This window comes from Notolepis coatsorum, assembly GCF_963971535.1.
Source record: "Notolepis coatsorum genome assembly, chromosome: 14".
Classification (NCBI taxonomy): domain Eukaryota; kingdom Metazoa; phylum Chordata; class Actinopteri; order Aulopiformes; family Paralepididae; genus Notolepis; species Notolepis coatsorum.
Window position 1 is genome coordinate 30,177,691 of NC_140178.1, and position 16,800 is coordinate 30,194,490.

At 46.6% G+C, this 16,800-nt stretch overlaps 1 protein-coding gene across 1 annotated transcript in view; it reads left to right on the forward strand.

Moving 5' to 3' along the window:
* Positions 1-15,476, forward strand: part of mybpc2a (myosin binding protein Ca) — a 105,197-nt gene extending 89,721 nt beyond the window's left edge. Inside the window, 5 exon segments of the mRNA XM_084328802.1 lie at positions 1,199-1,316; positions 1,319-1,357; positions 2,605-2,741; positions 14,493-14,679; positions 15,122-15,476. Of these exon segments, the coding sequence (XP_084184928.1) occupies positions 1,199-1,316; positions 1,319-1,357; positions 2,605-2,741; positions 14,493-14,679; positions 15,122-15,150 (510 nt within the window). The 3' untranslated portion in view covers positions 15,151-15,476.
* Positions 15,477-16,800: the final 1,324 nt, after the last annotated feature.

The window sequence follows — 16,800 nt, forward strand, 5'->3', positions numbered from 1 at the left end:
CAATTCAGTTGAGACAATATCCTCCCCCAGTGAATTAAGCTATTCTGATTTGACTCATAGTCCTACATAGCACGGAGCTGATCTGCAGTAACGCCCCTCTATGGTTGTAGCGCAACCATTCGCTCAACAACAGAGCGAGTGGAAATACATACACTTCCTCAAGCGGTGCCGACAGAGAGAGGCAGAGAACGAGCAAGCGAGAGAGAGAGATAGAGAGGGAGATAGAGAGGGAGAGAGAGAGAGAGAGAGAGAGGGACAGGAGCTTCTCTCGAAACACACACGCATTTACACAACTCACACACACAACCTCCAGACCGGAGCGCGCCGTGGAATAGCAAGACACCTCTCATTCTCCACTCTCTTTATATCTATCTCACTCTGTGTTTCTCTCTCTTTGTCTCTGCCCTCTTTTTCTCTCTCTCTCTCTCCTCTCTCTCTCTCTCTCTCTCTCTCTCTCTCTCTCTCTCTCTCTCTCTCTCTCTCTCTCTCTTCTTCTCTTGTCTCTCTTATCTGCCTCTCTCCCCCTCTCTCTCTATCTGTCTCTCTTATCTGCTCCCCCTTCTCTCTCTCATCTGTCTCTCTTATCTGTCCCCTCTCTCTCTCTCTCCTCTCTCTACTCTCTCTCTCTCTGTCTCTCTCTGTCCTCTCTTCTCTGCCCTCTCTCTCTCTCTCTCTCTTTATTGGTCTCTGTCTCTCTTTAACTGCCCTCTCTTTCTTTCTTTCTTTCTTTCTTCTTTCTTTCTTTCTTTCTTTCTTTCTTTCTTTCTTTCTTCTTTCTTTCGTTCTTTCTTTCTTTCTTTCTTTCTTTCTTTCTTTCTTTCTTTCTTTCTTTCTTTTCTTTCTTTCTTTCTTTCTTTCTTTCTCTCTCTCTCTCTCTCTCTCTTCTCTCGTCTCTCTCTCTCTCTCTCTCTCTCTCTCTCTCTCTCTCTCTCTCTCATCTCTCTCTGTCTCTGTCTCTGTCTCTCTCTGTCTCTCTTTCTCTGCCCTCTCTTTCTCTCTCTCTCTCTCTCTCTCTATCCTCTCTCTCTCTCTCTCTCTCTCTTTGTCTCTATCTCTCTTTATCTGCCCCATCTTTCTCTCTCTCTCTCTTTGTCTCTGTCTCTCTTTAACTGCCCTCTCTCTCCTCTCTCTCTCTCTCCTCCCCCTCCCTCTCCCTCCCGCTCTTTCTCTCTATCCCCCCCCCCCCCCACCTTGTCAGGGATGGTTCACGGTCTATGAGCACAACCGCAGGCCCAGCTGTACTGTTTCTGACCTGGTCATGGGGAACGAGTATTCCTTCCGCGTGTTCAGCGAGAACATCTGTGGCCTCAGCGACGAGGCGGCCTAAGCCAGAACACCGCCATCATCGGCAAAACAGGTAACGCATGCGGCACAGAGCGCCGCAAACTGCAACACAATGTGATTATGGCTTTTGATGCCTGAGCATTTGTGTTCCATTAGACGTGGCTGGCATCGCGGTGCGTGCAGCACATCCCGGGCGTTATGTTATAATGAGGTTATTATTCTGTAACAGAGCCGTAAAGAACGATAGAAGGGTATACTGTGTAGTGTGTTCAACCTTTTTGGTTTGTGGCCACTGTTGGTGTTGACAGCAAATACTAGATTAAAGGTTGTCTGATGGAGTATCTGGCCACTAGTTGGCGCTGTAGAGCACAGTAGGAGGAAGATTGTGTTCTTCCGGCACGCATGTGAAGACGCACAAGCCGACATTACTGTCTTTCAGAGGCAAGAACCGTGCAGTTCTTTGCATGCAGTGCAAATGTGTTATTTTTGCCTATTCAAGTTTTATTTTATTTGACCTGAAATCTGAGACTCTTGTGGATTGAATGAGCCCAGTTGTCTTCTTGTGTGATGATGTTATTCCCCATAGTAGCCATTTCACTGTAGTGAGACCTTTATATATATATTTATATATATATATATATATATATATATATATATATATATATATATATATATATATATATATATATATATATATATATATATATATATATATATATATATATATATATATATATATATATATATATATATATATATATATATATATATATATATATATATATATATATAACTTGATCTCACTGTATAACATGACCTATTGTGACCTCTAAGATAATCACAGCCTCACAAAACTTTACAAGCACAAACTAGATACCTAGGTATGTTTTGCTTTCCTAGGTCTATTGACCATAAGGGGGTTCTGAGCAATTTCCAGAACAGAAATCTCCAAATGTGATTTTGATGCCAAATCACAATATGAATTGTCTATGGTGTTCCTCAAGGTCTTGGTATCTTGACCATGTTTATCAATTCTCAAAAAGTGGTCAACATTTTTTTTTGTATAACAATGGTATCAACCAGGTGGCCTTTAGAGGCCTCAAATAATATGTATTACATGAATTTATTTTTTTAATTGTGATCTCCAGTTCTATTATATGACACCAGATTGAGAACAACTCTAACGGTATAATGTATGGTAAAATGGAACTAGCTACAGTATGTGTAATATATCATGTTAGTGAAATGGAACAGTATTTATGTGCATCTATGGTAAAATGCCATGAGACACTGCATTGTAAAGCCTCTCTCTCCTCACAGACCTGATCATTAATCGGGCACCCTTCAAAGAGAAAGACATGAGCGCCTCCCCCAAGTTCACAGCGCCCCTGGTGGACAGGTGTGTGATCGCAGGCTACTCCGCTGCCATCAGCTGTTCTGTCCGTGGCTACCCCAAGGTAAACGGCCATAGAATGTACATGTATATGATGGAGGATGTATCCGAGTGCATGTGAGAGAACTATGCCATAGACGCCATGTTTTGCTCAAATGACTCTATGCAACACTAAATTGCTCTGCACACGGCGGGCGATTTTTGTGAGGCGACCGATTTTTTAAGCGAGGCGACTGACAGAATTCTATCGCCTCCATTGTTATGAATGAGAGAACCCACACGGCAGGAGATCTTGAAGCGACGGTCGCGCAGCAATTTCTTTCGCCTCGCTAAATATCTCCTCGATCCAATTTTTTGAGGCGACGGCAGGCGCCACAGCATGGACAATGAGGAAATAACATGACTTCTACAGTAGAAGTAGTACAGAAGTTCTACTGGTGTATCATTTGTACACCATTAATGTATCAATACTAGAGGTGGGCATAGATTAATTTTTTTAATCTAGATTAATCTATCTGCAATCCTGGAATTAATCTAGATTAATCTAGATTAAAATGGCTAAAAAAAAGAAAAAAACCTGCCGAAGGCATTCAAAATAATGACCAGAAGTAAGTCCTTACTTTTTCTTTCCTCCTTATGTTTCTCAGGCCAGGTGGCCCATTACACCATGAGCCCATCTCCCGTTTCCAAAATGCATTACAGACTGTTTGAAAAAGCTGTTTTGCTATGATAATTGGTAATGAAATATCAAAATAATGTTCAATAAGATGTAGGCCTACTTGTGTTTAATAAGTTGTTTTATTCAGAAGTTAACACAAATAAATAATATTACCAGTACAGTACAGTATCTAGCACACTCTCAGGAGCAAAACAGAAAGAATAATTTCAAACTTGAACTATGTGACATGGCTTGAATCAACTGCTCCAGTGGAGTTGCTCAGTGGCCAATGGTGTCAACTGTGGTTGTACTGGGCAGCTCCCAGGTGTGAATTGAACTGTGTGAATGTGAAGCAGGGCGTTCCTGAAAAAGAGCATCTGTGCTCAGCGAACCTACCCTGGGTAAATAAAGGTAAAAAAATAAAAATAATAAAAAAAAAAAAACAAGATTTTTTTTTTTTTTTTAGATTAATGTGTTAATTATATTATCGCGCGATACTAGTATAGCGTTAACGCAGCACGTTAACGCCGTTAACGGCCCAGCTCTAATCAATACATTCATTGATCAATAACCTACGTATTATTACCATGCTACTTATGTTCATTATTATTAACAGGAACAATTTAAATAAATAACGTTAGTTGGAGAAGCTATAGTGGCCGCTTGTCATTAACTAATAAATGAACAATGTGCCACGATGCACCTACTAGATGTTTTTATACTCAGGTAACAAAAGAAGTTGTGGGTGTTGACAGAGTTTAACACTTTGATCGCCATGGTTAAATTCATAATTTACCATCCCTAGCCAGCTCTATTTGTCTATGGAGAAGTTCCCCTTCTTTGCAGGGCTATAACTTTTTAAATTCTATTGCTAAATTGCCATTATTATGGCCCATTCAATGTCCTATATCCATTGTTCAGGGTGTAGCAACGATATACTTTTTCATTCACATATTCATACTAAAATATGGTCTAAAGTATAAGTATGTTTTTATCGTTTTCTGCAGCTTTCTCCAGAACTTGATTTATAGCTCCAAATGCATTATATTGATGATCAAATACAGTTTGGTAGCGATCGTTGCCAGATGAAAAATTTCAACTGGAGGTACTTCTAGAAGTTACTACGTATCATCTGATATTGACCGGATGGGCGAGGGGGCGTTTATAATTCCGTGGGCAACGTTATACCATTCATCTAGTGTGGGTCATATGATCATCAGATCAGTTAGTATAGAATACGTTAGAAAATAACGTTGAAACTCACCGTATCTTCCTCGCGCCGTTGGACGATCAGCGTGGAGTAGACAGTTTTCGATTATGGGATGTTGATCCTGATGAACCATTTCCAGGTTGTATAATACTATATACGTCCAAATAACGTTGTTTATTGAGTTAGGGCGAGCGATTGATTATCCAGTGTGTTGAGATAGAGTCCTGCTAATGATCACGAGTGCCCGGACGATTTATGGATGAGCACTTCCTGTTTGACGAGTCACTTCCTGTTGGCGATCTGCCGATCGGCCACCAGATGGCGCTCTTGAACCGCTAGAGAGTTGAGTGGAGATCAGCAGTATATCTCAGGACCCCGGAGGAGAAATATGATTTCGATCACAGATTTTTGAAATATTGACATCAAAGACGAGTTACGGCGTCTTCGGCAGAATGAGCATGGCTAGGAATGACGTCTAAACACGTCATCGGCGATTAAAGTGTTAATGTCCAGGCTGCAGCTGATGTAGTTTATAAGGTTTATTGTCCAAAGAAATTATGGTTGAGAACAGACAGTTTGCATCTTCCGTGAAAAAACATTCTCTCTCAGCAGGTGCATAATACTTGTCCAATCGGTGGTAGTGAACGTATTGTAGCGATCAGTCATGCAGTAATGTCAGGAAGAATGAGGAGGTTGTATTCGTATATGGTGGTTTAATTCCAGCTCAATATGGGTTTTACAGGTTAATATTCCCTCGTAATGCACAACACAGCTACCTGCTAATACGCTCGCTTCACGACAACCTAACATCCGGTCCGTCCTCTGATATCTCCCTCCGGGGGGGAAACAAGTAACCACACCCCCAGCTAGACAGATCGACACATATAGCTTATTATAGCTGAACGGTCGGCTCTGGTGTGGGGGGCCAAGCGATTGTCGTTGAGTGACAGACGATCGCATCGCCAGGCGACGTCGGTCGCTCGCCGTGTGCGGACCACTTAACTCACCCATTGTACATTCATTGCACACAACATCCACATGCACACACCCACTTTAAACATTCACCTTAACATTCACTTTAGACAGCTTAAACCCTTTTTTAACACTACACCATATTTTATCTATTTATTACTAAAAGATTTGCACTACATTTCTACCTCTTTTGTATAGGGCTGAGCCCAAATATACGAAGGTTTGGACCTTCATTATTTTTTTATTTTTTTATTTGACACGAAAGATATATATCAGAATGCGATATATCAGCATATCACAGTACTATGTTGTGTTTAGAATAATTTGAAAGTCACGCACGAACACAGACACAACAGTAGTCGAGATGAGGGGTCACCGTCCGTCATACATTATCAGGAGATGAATCAATCATGCAAAAAAAGAGAGCGAGAGAGACTCACTCACACTCACCCGTCTTATTTCATATTACAACATTTCCGAATGGACGTTTGGATTAAACCAAGTGTATGCAGTGATGCTGAACTTTCCCAACTGAACACAAGTTACTTACCGTTACACAGGTATGTTATTCACGTTAAGCTATGCATGTTTAGCTTGCTAACGTAACGTTAAGATAGCAGGAGCCGTCGGCCAACAAAGATGTAGTTTCAACAAATGTATTCACAAAATGGATTACCATCCAAACGTTATTGAAGCCTGCCGTGACCAGTAAGTAGGTACTACTACTTTTAATAACCGCAGCAATATGCGCATATGTTCTATGTTATATGCGTAAATGTGTGCTATGTGCCTAAAGTCAAGACTTGACAGTACTGAACCAGAACAATTATTTAGGAGCACATTTTTTGCATGATTAAAAACAATGGTTCGAACCCCCAAAAACGGGTTTCGGGGACAGCTATACTTTTGTATAGTGTTTGGTCTTTATTTAAAAAAAAATCTGTATGAAGCACAATCTTAAGGGGCTCATACAGAACCAAGCATTTCACTGTAATGTACATGTACCTTATATGTGACAAATAAAACAAAAGTCAAACTTGTGTGGGTGGATGGGTGAGTGCGTACGCTGCAATGCTCTGACAGCGCAGGGAGTGTACCTGTCGCGTGTATGCTTTACCCAACGCAGTTGTGTTTCCGTGTGCGAGTTTTGCGCTCTGATTGGCCAGGTCATGTGACATGTGCGCCAATCGTGGGACAGCAAGTTCTGCGCCTATTTCCGGGTCTAACAGCCTGCAAACTACCTGGCGTTCTATCGCCATGCTCTAAGACAAACTCTAACCTTAACCAACTTCGAAAGAGTGCCTAAGCTTAACCGTCGAAAGAAGGGCAGGCGTTCTATCGCCCTGCTCTAAGACAAACTCTAACCTTAACTGTTGTGAAGGATCAGATTAAACCGAATATGTATATTTATTTATATATATATATTTAATTGTATTTGTATATCGTTTGATATCCCCTGTATATTCCTTGTACAATATGCATTGAATATCCCCGTTTCTACTAAACAGCCCATAATAGTTTCATTCTACCATTGGACGAGAACCTGGCGCCAGGTTGCCATACCCCTAGGTCCAAGTTCAATCGTGCCGCCTAACATGTCGAGGCAACCCCCGGTTCCGCGCAGTAATATGCCGGCCGAAATACGAATGGTACTATTTGTTCATAGCGCATATATATATGGCGCTCGTAAAGTAGAACTTTCTTTTAGTCCAGTTCTTTACCCTCCAACAGAGTGACAGACGCAAAAGCCTCCCCACGACGCACGTGCGGTGTAGTAAGGCCTACTTGGCCCAGAATAGGCATTGAGATATCGTGTAGATTAATAGTTGAATGGTCATAGTTTGGCACCATACCGTCGAGTTGGACGTATTCTATTAAGCTAATAATAGTCTATTTATGTATGGTGCATCGTTCGGTTAGAGTCCTACAGTTATCAGTACCCCCATCGTTCCTGACGTTATCTGGACGCTTAACCAGGCTGGTCAGACCCCTAGTGGTGATTGCATCCGAGGAGCTCCGGGTCAAGAGCGACTGGACCTGTATATTGGATTACTCTACCCAGACGACGGCGAGCCTTCCACGGCTCTTGGATTATGCTTTGTGTGCTTTGATTATTCCATGGATAAAGGCCAACACTGCCGAGTGTTGGAATTACCCCCCGGAGAGGACTCCAGGTGAGGCGGCGCTCTACACGTGAGGTCGCACCACGTCTCTCCGTTGTGGACCGGCAGATACCGTTCCACAGAGGGTCCAGCTGTATTCGTCTGCGGCCCGAGGTTCTGTGGGCACCGTGTCCAAGACTTTGGATTCTCCCAAGACTTTGGATTCTCCCAAGACACCGTCGGCCAGATGGGATACCGCCAGCGGCTTCTCTAACCCCCCCCCTCCTACTGTCTTACAACCAGCGGGACCCCCCCCCCCCCTTAGTGTATCCAGCTATAATCATTTAAGTACCATCGCTATCGTTTCCTAAATATTCCAGGTTGTATACTTACTCCCTGCGCAACCAGAGATTGGACATTCAATGTTGATTTACCTACGAATACTCATTTGCCATAAAAGTGCATATTCCATATTTCAAATCATAAACGTAATTAAGTGAATGTTGTATACACCTTTTGCTGTATTAAATATTCGATTTGGTACATTTGTGTTGGTTCGTTTCATCAGGTGGGAAAGTGTTCATCATACTTATATCTTGTACTGGGTGGCCAGAAGTTAAAGTACATGAGGTAGTGGTATTAAATATCATATCTAACAATACAGTCAGGGAATTGTACCCCTCAGTTACAATTGGTCCTTCGAGCCGGATGGTAACTAGTGTAATATTAATATAGTGTTATTAATATCGAAATGGCCTATGATGAACACTCCACGAAACGATCCTCCTAACCTAGAACGCCCGCGGCGCAGACGACAGACACCTCAGTACTTAGAGGCTTACACTGTCAGTCAACTACCTAGCCTTCGACAAACGGTAAACACGGTAAAAGTAGAAAGTAAAATTATGTCTGACCTTAACGAGCAGGTTTCCCCGACCAAAGAGGCCCTAGTAGGTCCTAATGTAACTGACCAAGCCCACGGTGGGGACCAGGAGGGAATTGACATGCCTTTACCCCCCGCCACTACTAAAGAAGTAGTCCCCGACAAGCCCCGGGAGGAAGACAACCCTACAGAGAGAGAACTCTGCACGGAGGAAGAGGAGGAGAGCGCCGAGGAACTAGAGCTCCAGGACTCCCCAACGAGTACCCCCAGGAGCGGCTCACGCAGGAGCGGCTCACCTCCACAACCGCCTTCCCCCAGAGAAGCGGCGAGGATGCTACGACAGGCGTTCCTCGTCCGCCTGACGGCCTCTACCGAACGCGATCGACTTCAGGGTGAACGCGACCGTCTCCAAGCACAGGCGCTTAGCGAGCACGAACATTTTACTATTGAAAGAGAACGCCTCCAAGCGCAGCAACGGAGCGAAGAAGAGCGCATACGCCGGGAGATGAGACGCCGGGAGATGAGACGCCTTCAGACGGAAATTAATATGATAAGAGACCGGGCCGCAGCAGAGCGCGCCGCCGCCGCAGCAGAGCGCGCCGCCGCCGCAGCCCAGCGCGCCGCTGACGGTGCCCAAAGAGAAGCCCAGCGCGTCGCTGACTATGCCCAAAGAGAAGCAGAGCGCGCCGCCGCCGGAGCCCAGCGCGTCGCTGACTATGCCCAAAGAGAAGCAGAGCGCGCCGCCGCCGAAGCCCAGCGCGCCGCTGACTATGCCCAAAGAGAAGCAGAGCGCAACATCGATCTCATCCAGCGCCAAGCCGAGCGCGACCCACTACAAGCCGAGCGCGACAAGTTAATGGCGCAGCTAAGGAAGCGGCTGATGATCCCCAGGGCAACACCCTCTCCCTCCACCAGGGGTTCAAGGAACTCGTCGAGACAACAGTCAAGAGCAGCGCCTCCTAAACGAGCAAGCGACCCTGAACTTGACCAACAGACAAAGCCTATACCCCCCGCAGACCCCCTTCCCAGACCGGTCCAAGCGAGACCCAGCTACAAGGAAGGAGCGGCATACACTGCGGAGAAGCAAGATAAACCACTACAGGATCTGGAAGATCTGATAGAGGAAGAAGAGGGAGAGGAGAAGAACCAAGCCCGACGACAGCACAGTACTCCACCGGACCAGGAGGTCCCATACAGTCCAGGCTATACCCCCGCGGCGCTGCGCTACAGACCCCCGACTCTATTCACAGGTGAGCACGACGCACGACCAGCCCAGAGGAATAGCACCTGGACCAGCTGGCTATGGTGCCCTGCCGGTACCAGCCCACAGAGAGGCGCAAGAGGGGACTCGCCTAGGAGGCCTCTCCCCCAACGCCCGCTGATGTATCCGCCATCCACGGCGTCATACATTGCCACACCGACCACGCTGCTCCGCGCCCCCCTGATCAAAGACGGCTTTGATCTCCGGCAGCGGGCCAGCAGCGACCCCCCAGTATTGCGCAACCTCAACCCAGAGGTCGCAGAGGACCCAGCAGCAGATGAAGAGGTCCAACACAGTGTGAAGAACAGTTTCTACGTGGACAACTGTTTACAAAGCGTCTCGACTCAAGAAGAAGCCGAGGCTCTCCTGATCAAGTTACGCGCCTCCCTAATCAAAGGCGGCTTTGATCTCAGGCAGTGGGCCAGCAGTGACCCGCACGTATTGCGCAGCCTCTCCTCCGCAGACAAGGCTGCCAGCAGCGAGACCTGGATGGCGACAATCCCAGGAGAAGCCCAAGAAATGACACTAGGATTAGTCTGGCGCTTCAAAACAGACTCGCTCCACTATAGACACAAACCCTTGGCTCCAGAGCAAGGAAGGTCGGCGGCGATACCGACCACCAGACGGAGTGTGTACAGAACACTCGCCAGACAATATGACCCGTTGGGATGTATTCTACCTTACACCACCAGGGCAAAGATGATTGTACGAGCACTATGGGACAAGGACCAGGGCTGGGACGACCCAATACCCGCACACCTTGCCTCAACATGGAGAGAGTGGGAGACGGAACTCCGCTCACTCCCAGGTGTCAATATACGCCGCAGCTACTTCCCATCCACAGTGAGGCCAGAGACATGCGAGATTGAGCTACACGTCTTCAGCGACGCCTCCGAAGTAGCCTACGGATCGGTTGCCTATTTGCGTGCCCAAGAGATGGGAGGAGAGATACACACTGCTTTCATACTGGCCCGCTCAAGAATAGCCCCACGTAAGCAACAATCTATCCCACGTCTAGAGCTCTGCGCAGCCCTCGCAGGAGCGCATCTAGCCACGTTAATCCAACGTGAACTCACCATTCCGGTGCATAGAACAATCTTGTGGTCAGATTCCACGACAGTACTCACATGGATTAAGTCTGATTCATGCAGATACAAAGTCTTCGTGGGAGTCAGAGTCACCGAGATTCAAGAATTAACAGAAGAAGCAAGCTGGAGGTATGTGGATACCAAACACAACCCAGCTGACGTCATCACCCGGGGAATGTCCCTGGATGACCTAACCCGTCGCAACATCTACAGTGACGGACCAGCATTCCTCCAGCTCCCGAAGGAGATTGGCCTACGCCCACCCCGAGGGAAGCAAGTAACGAGGAGGCTGAGAACAAGAAGCCTATGTTCTGTGGACTGAGCACTGTCGCCTCCACAGACCCCAACATAGATGACTGCATTACCCTAGAGAGTGCGCAACAAAGAACATTCCTGCGGCACCACCCAGAGATTCAGTCCACCACTGACATGTCAGCAGCTGACTACGAAGAAGCAGAACTTCTTCTACTACAACGAGCCCAGAGAGACTCGTTCCCCGATGAGCTAGACTGTCTACAGGGAGGAAACCCCGTCCCATCAGACAGCAGACTGATTCACCTGGCACCAGAGAGTGACGCACATAATCTCATCAGAGTGGGTGGTTGCCTGCGGAGAGCCCCCGATCTACCAGATGACATTAAGCACCCGATCGTCTTGAACAGCCGACACAAGGTCACAGAGCTGATCATAAAGAAATACGACGAGGATGTACACCACGCAGGAGCAGAGAGAGTCTTCGCGGAGATCAGACGTCGTTATTGGATATTGCAAGGGAGAGAAGCAGTACGGCGCTTCCAGCGAACCTGTCTAGACTGCCGTAAGTGGCGCGCGCAGCCCAGCATACCACGGATGGCTGACCTACCCCCCTGTCGCCTCCGAATCGGCGACAAGCCATTCCACTCCACAGGCATGGACTGTTTTGGCCCGTTGTATATAAAGAGAGGAAGAGGCACCGAGAAGCGGTGGGGTATTGTATTCAAATGCATGACCACCAGAGCGATACATATCGAGCTCCTTCCGACCATGAGCACAGACTCATTCCTTATGGCCTTCCGGAGATTCATATCACGGAAAAGGACAACCGTCTACATTGTTGTCTGATCACGGGACCAACTTCAAAGGCGGAGAAAGAGAGCTGAGAGAGAGCTTCCAAGCTATGGGCCCAGAACTTAAGACCCACCTCGCTCCAGCCCAGATTGACTTCCAGTTTAATCCCCACTTCGGTGGAACCTGGGAACGAGAAGTACGTTCTATAAAGACAGCCCTGTATGCCGTACTCGGAGCCCAGACTGTGGCAGAGGAAGTCCTAATGACAGTCCTCACGGAGATCGAGGGAGTATTGAACTCAAAACCCCTCGGTTACGTCTCCAGTGATGTAGCAGATGTCGACCCAGTCACCCCCAACACACTCCTAATGGTGCGGCTGGACCCCGCGCTACCCCAGACAATGTACAGGCCCGAAGAAGCGAACGGCCGAAGAATGTGGAGGTACAGCCAAGTACTAGCTGACAAGTTTTGGAGCAGCTTCCTACTTCACTACCTACCGTCTCTACAGACCCGCCAGAAGTGGGTAAAAGAGAGAGACAATTTGACAGAAGGAACAGTCGTCATGATTATTGACCAGTCACTCCCCAGAGCTATGTGGCCGGCTGGCCGCGTAAGCAAAGTGATCACCGGTGCCGATGGCAAGGTCCGAGCAGCTGAAGTACTCGTCCAAGGGCGCACCTACACACGTCCCGTGGCGAGGCTCATAGAACTGCCCCGACTCCCAGATACTATCGATGATGACCATGACCCTATGACTTTGTGAGTTGACTGACCCTTACAGCGGACCTTGAGTGGAAGACAGTGCGTTAATCTGTCTCTGCTTAGCTAATTAGGTGGGACTAATTAGGGGGCGGCTGTTGTGAAGGATCAGATTAAACCGAATATGTATATTTATTTATATATATATATTTAATTGTATTTGTATATCGTTTGATATCCCCTGTATATTCCTTGTACAATATGCATTGAATATCCCCGTTTCTACTAAACAGCCCATAATAGTTTCATTCTACCATTGGACGAGAACCTGGCGCCAGGTTGCCATACCCCTAGGTCCAAGTTCAATCGTGCCGCCTAACATGTCGAGGCAACCCCCGGTTCCGCGCAGTAATATGCCGGGCGAAATACGAATGGTACTATTTGTTCATAGCGCATATATATATGGCGCTCGTAAAGTAGAACTTTCTTTTAGTCCAGTTCTTTACCCTCCAACAGAGTGACAGACGCAAAAGCCTCCCCACGACGCACGTGCGGTGTAGTAAGGCCTACTTGGCCCAGAATAGGCATTGAGATATCGTGTAGATTAATAGTTGAATGGTCATAGTTTGGCACCATACCGTCGAGTTGGACGTATTCTATTAAGCTAATAATAGTCTATTTATGTATGGTGCATCGTTCGGTTAGAGTCCTACAGTTATCAGTACCCCCATCGTTCCTGACGTTATCTGGACGCTTAACCAGGCTGGTCAGACCCCTAGTGGTGATTGCATCCGAGGAGCTCCGGGTCAAGAGCGACTGGACCTGTATATTGGATTACTCTACCCAGACGACGGCGAGCCTTCCACGGCTCTTGGATTATGCTTTGTGTGCTTTGATTATTCCATGGATAAAGGCCAACACTGCCGAGTGTTGGAATTACCCCCCGGAGAGGACTCCAGGTGAGGCGGCGCTCTACACGTGAGGTCGCACCACGTCTCTCCGTTGTGGACCGGCAGATACCGTTCCACAGAGGGTCCAGCTGTATTCGTCTGCGGCCCGAGGTTCTGTGGGCACCGTGTCCAAGACTTTGGATTCTCCCAAGACACCGTCGGCCAGATGGGATACCGCCAGCGGCTTCTCTAACCCCCCCCTCCTACTGTCTTACAACCAGCGGGACCCCCCCCCCCCTTAGTGTATCCAGCTATAATCATTTAAGTACCATCGCTATCGTTTCCTAAATATTCCAGGTTGTATACTTACTCCCTGCGCAACCAGAGATTGGACATTCAATGTTGATTTACCTACGAATACTCATTTGCCATAAAAGTGCATATTCCATATTTCAAATCATAAATGTAATTAAGTGAATGTTGTATACACCTTTTGCTGTATTAAATATTCGATTTGGTACATTTGTGTTGGTTCGTTTCATCAGGTGGGAAAGTGTTCATCATACTTATATCTTGTACTGGGTGGCCAGAAGTTAAAGTACATGAGGTAGTGGTATTAAATATCATATCTAACAATACAGTCAGGGAATTGTACCCCTCAGTTACATTAACCAACTTCGAAAGAGCGCCTAAGCTTGACCAGTGTAGACACTTGCGGTCCCACGATTGGGCGTACATGTCACATGACCAGAAATGACCTGGCCAATCAGAGACGCGGAAACACAACTGCGTTGGGTAAAGCATTCACGCGTACCTGTCTGCCTGGAGCTGTAGTGCCAGAGGGGGAGGGGGCAGACAGAGATATTTGACTGAGTTTTCATTTTCCATTGAGTAAATCCGTGAAGATTTGTCGAGCCAAAGTTTTACCTCTCGACCTCCGCTCTTTACTCTATTCTCCTCTGATCACTCAACCCCCCCCCCACCCCCCACATCCTCTCTTCTCAGCCCAGGATCGTTTGGATGAAAAACAAGATGGCCCTCGATGAAAACCCCAAGTACATCATGCAGAACAACCAGGGCGTGTTGACCCTGAACATCCGCAGGCCCGGCATGTACGACGGCGGCAAATACACATGCAGGGCCATCAACGACCTGGGGGTGGACGAGGTCGAGTGCAAGCTGGAAATCCGAGGTATGCTCCACTACAGAACTACAGTTCCCACAATGCCCCTGACCGAACACGTCGGCGGGGAGGGAGGGAGGGAGAAGGGTCAGCGAAGGCTCTCTGCCAGCCGCCAGTCGTCAGTTAAATCCAGCGTGACAAATCTCCTCATCTTCCCGGGCCCTTTGACTCCTCTCTTGTTGAGGCAGAGCGTCTCACAAGAGGGATACATGTAGGAGACCAAGGCAGGCTGTGCTGAATATGAATCATCTTATTCCATTTGTCAGTTATAGTTTCAGAACCATGGATGACTTTCACCACTGTACTGTAGTTTCTTTAAATAGGATGATCTGCTAGGCTCTTACGCTGATTTACATTTATGTGTGTGTGTGTGTGTGTGTGTGTCTCTCTCGCTCTCTCTCTCTCTCTCTCTCTCTCTCTCTCTCTCTCTCTCTCTCTCTCTTCCCCACAGTACCAGAGAAGGTAGAGGAACAGGAGTGAATGACAGAACGAAACAGCAGAGGATACAGTTGAGCAGGAATTGTAATGGATTATGTATAACTGGATAGTCATGAATAAATATGATTATAATACCACACTGGTGAGGTTCTAAAGCCCCCCCCCCCCCTCATATCAACCCCACCACATCCTTTCCTCACTGCCAATGGGATGAGAAATGGCACATCGGTAGAACGCTACAAATGATTAGACCAAACCGCCGTCATTGACACATCTTAATTGTTGTGAATAGCAATAGTGGCCGTGCTTCCTGGATGTTACAGCAATACAGATGGATGCTTCCTGTCTGTCACTGAGCACTCGTATAAAACTGCACATTCGACATTCTGTTTCCCAGTGTTGTGTGTTTGGTGTCCTGAGTGTGTTTCTTTTAATATATACAGTATATATAATATATATATATAGATAGATGGGGATGACTTGTGATTGTAATGCAGCTACAGTATAGCGCTGAAAGCATTGCAGTGTGACGGAGCACAGAGCTATACCTCCTCCTCCTGGTATTAGCCGTGGGAAGGGAGGGAGACAGAAGAGAGGGTCTCGGACCAGGGCCCTCTTCAGCCTCAGACTGCCTGAGTGGAGGGATCACTGTTCACCCAGGCATGACCTGCATCATGCATCCACCAGGATTACAGCGGTGTTGAAACACACAGGGATACTCTCTCTCTCTCTCTCTCTCTCTCTCTCTCTCTTTGTCTCTGTCTCTCTCTCTCTCTGTCTCTCTCTCTGTCTGTCTCTCTCTCTGTCTCTATGTTTCTCTCTCTCTCTCTCTCTCTCTGTCTCTCTCTCTCACTCACAGGGATGCTCTCACCCTCACCCTCTCTCTCTCTCTCACTCACAGACACACACACACACACACGCACACACAGGTATGCTCGCACCCTCTATCTCTCTCTCACACACACATTTTCAATTGTATATATCAATTGTATATATTGTATATAATATATACATATAATTGTATATATTGTAATATAAGAGGTTCATAGTTTTACACACACACACACACACACACACACACACACACACACACACACACACACACACACACACACACACACACACACACACACACACACACACATTTAGAATCTTTATTTATGTCCACATAAAGACAATGTTTAAAGGACAAAATAATATCAGTGCACTTGTACATTGTGGGTTATTCTGATACAATCGTGCCCAAATTGACAATGGCAACCAAAGTTACACACACACATGGATGATTAACCTGACACTCAACACACAGCTCATGGATACAGATAGCAGCGTCTTCTCCAAATTGCCCGGCTGCCAATAATTGCTGACACTGAGCAATATCTTGCTAATTGTTTGGCTCTTCTCTTCGGAAGACCGGCCATCTGAAGGCCTCTAACACCCAACTTATGGACATGACCCAGGCTTCCAAATATGAAGACTAAAAGTTTACAGTTGTAGCCGAGTTGTGATATGCTATGGTCTAACAGTTGATATTTTAACATTTTGGTTGTAAAGGCTTCCTCTAGTCAAATGTGCAGCCAACTTCTAGGATGAGAACCTCTCTGTTATTCTCATTAACAATAACAACATCTGGGGTGTTTGCGGAATGCAAATGCGGAGCTAATGATGTTAATGATGGAGCATCGCCGTCGG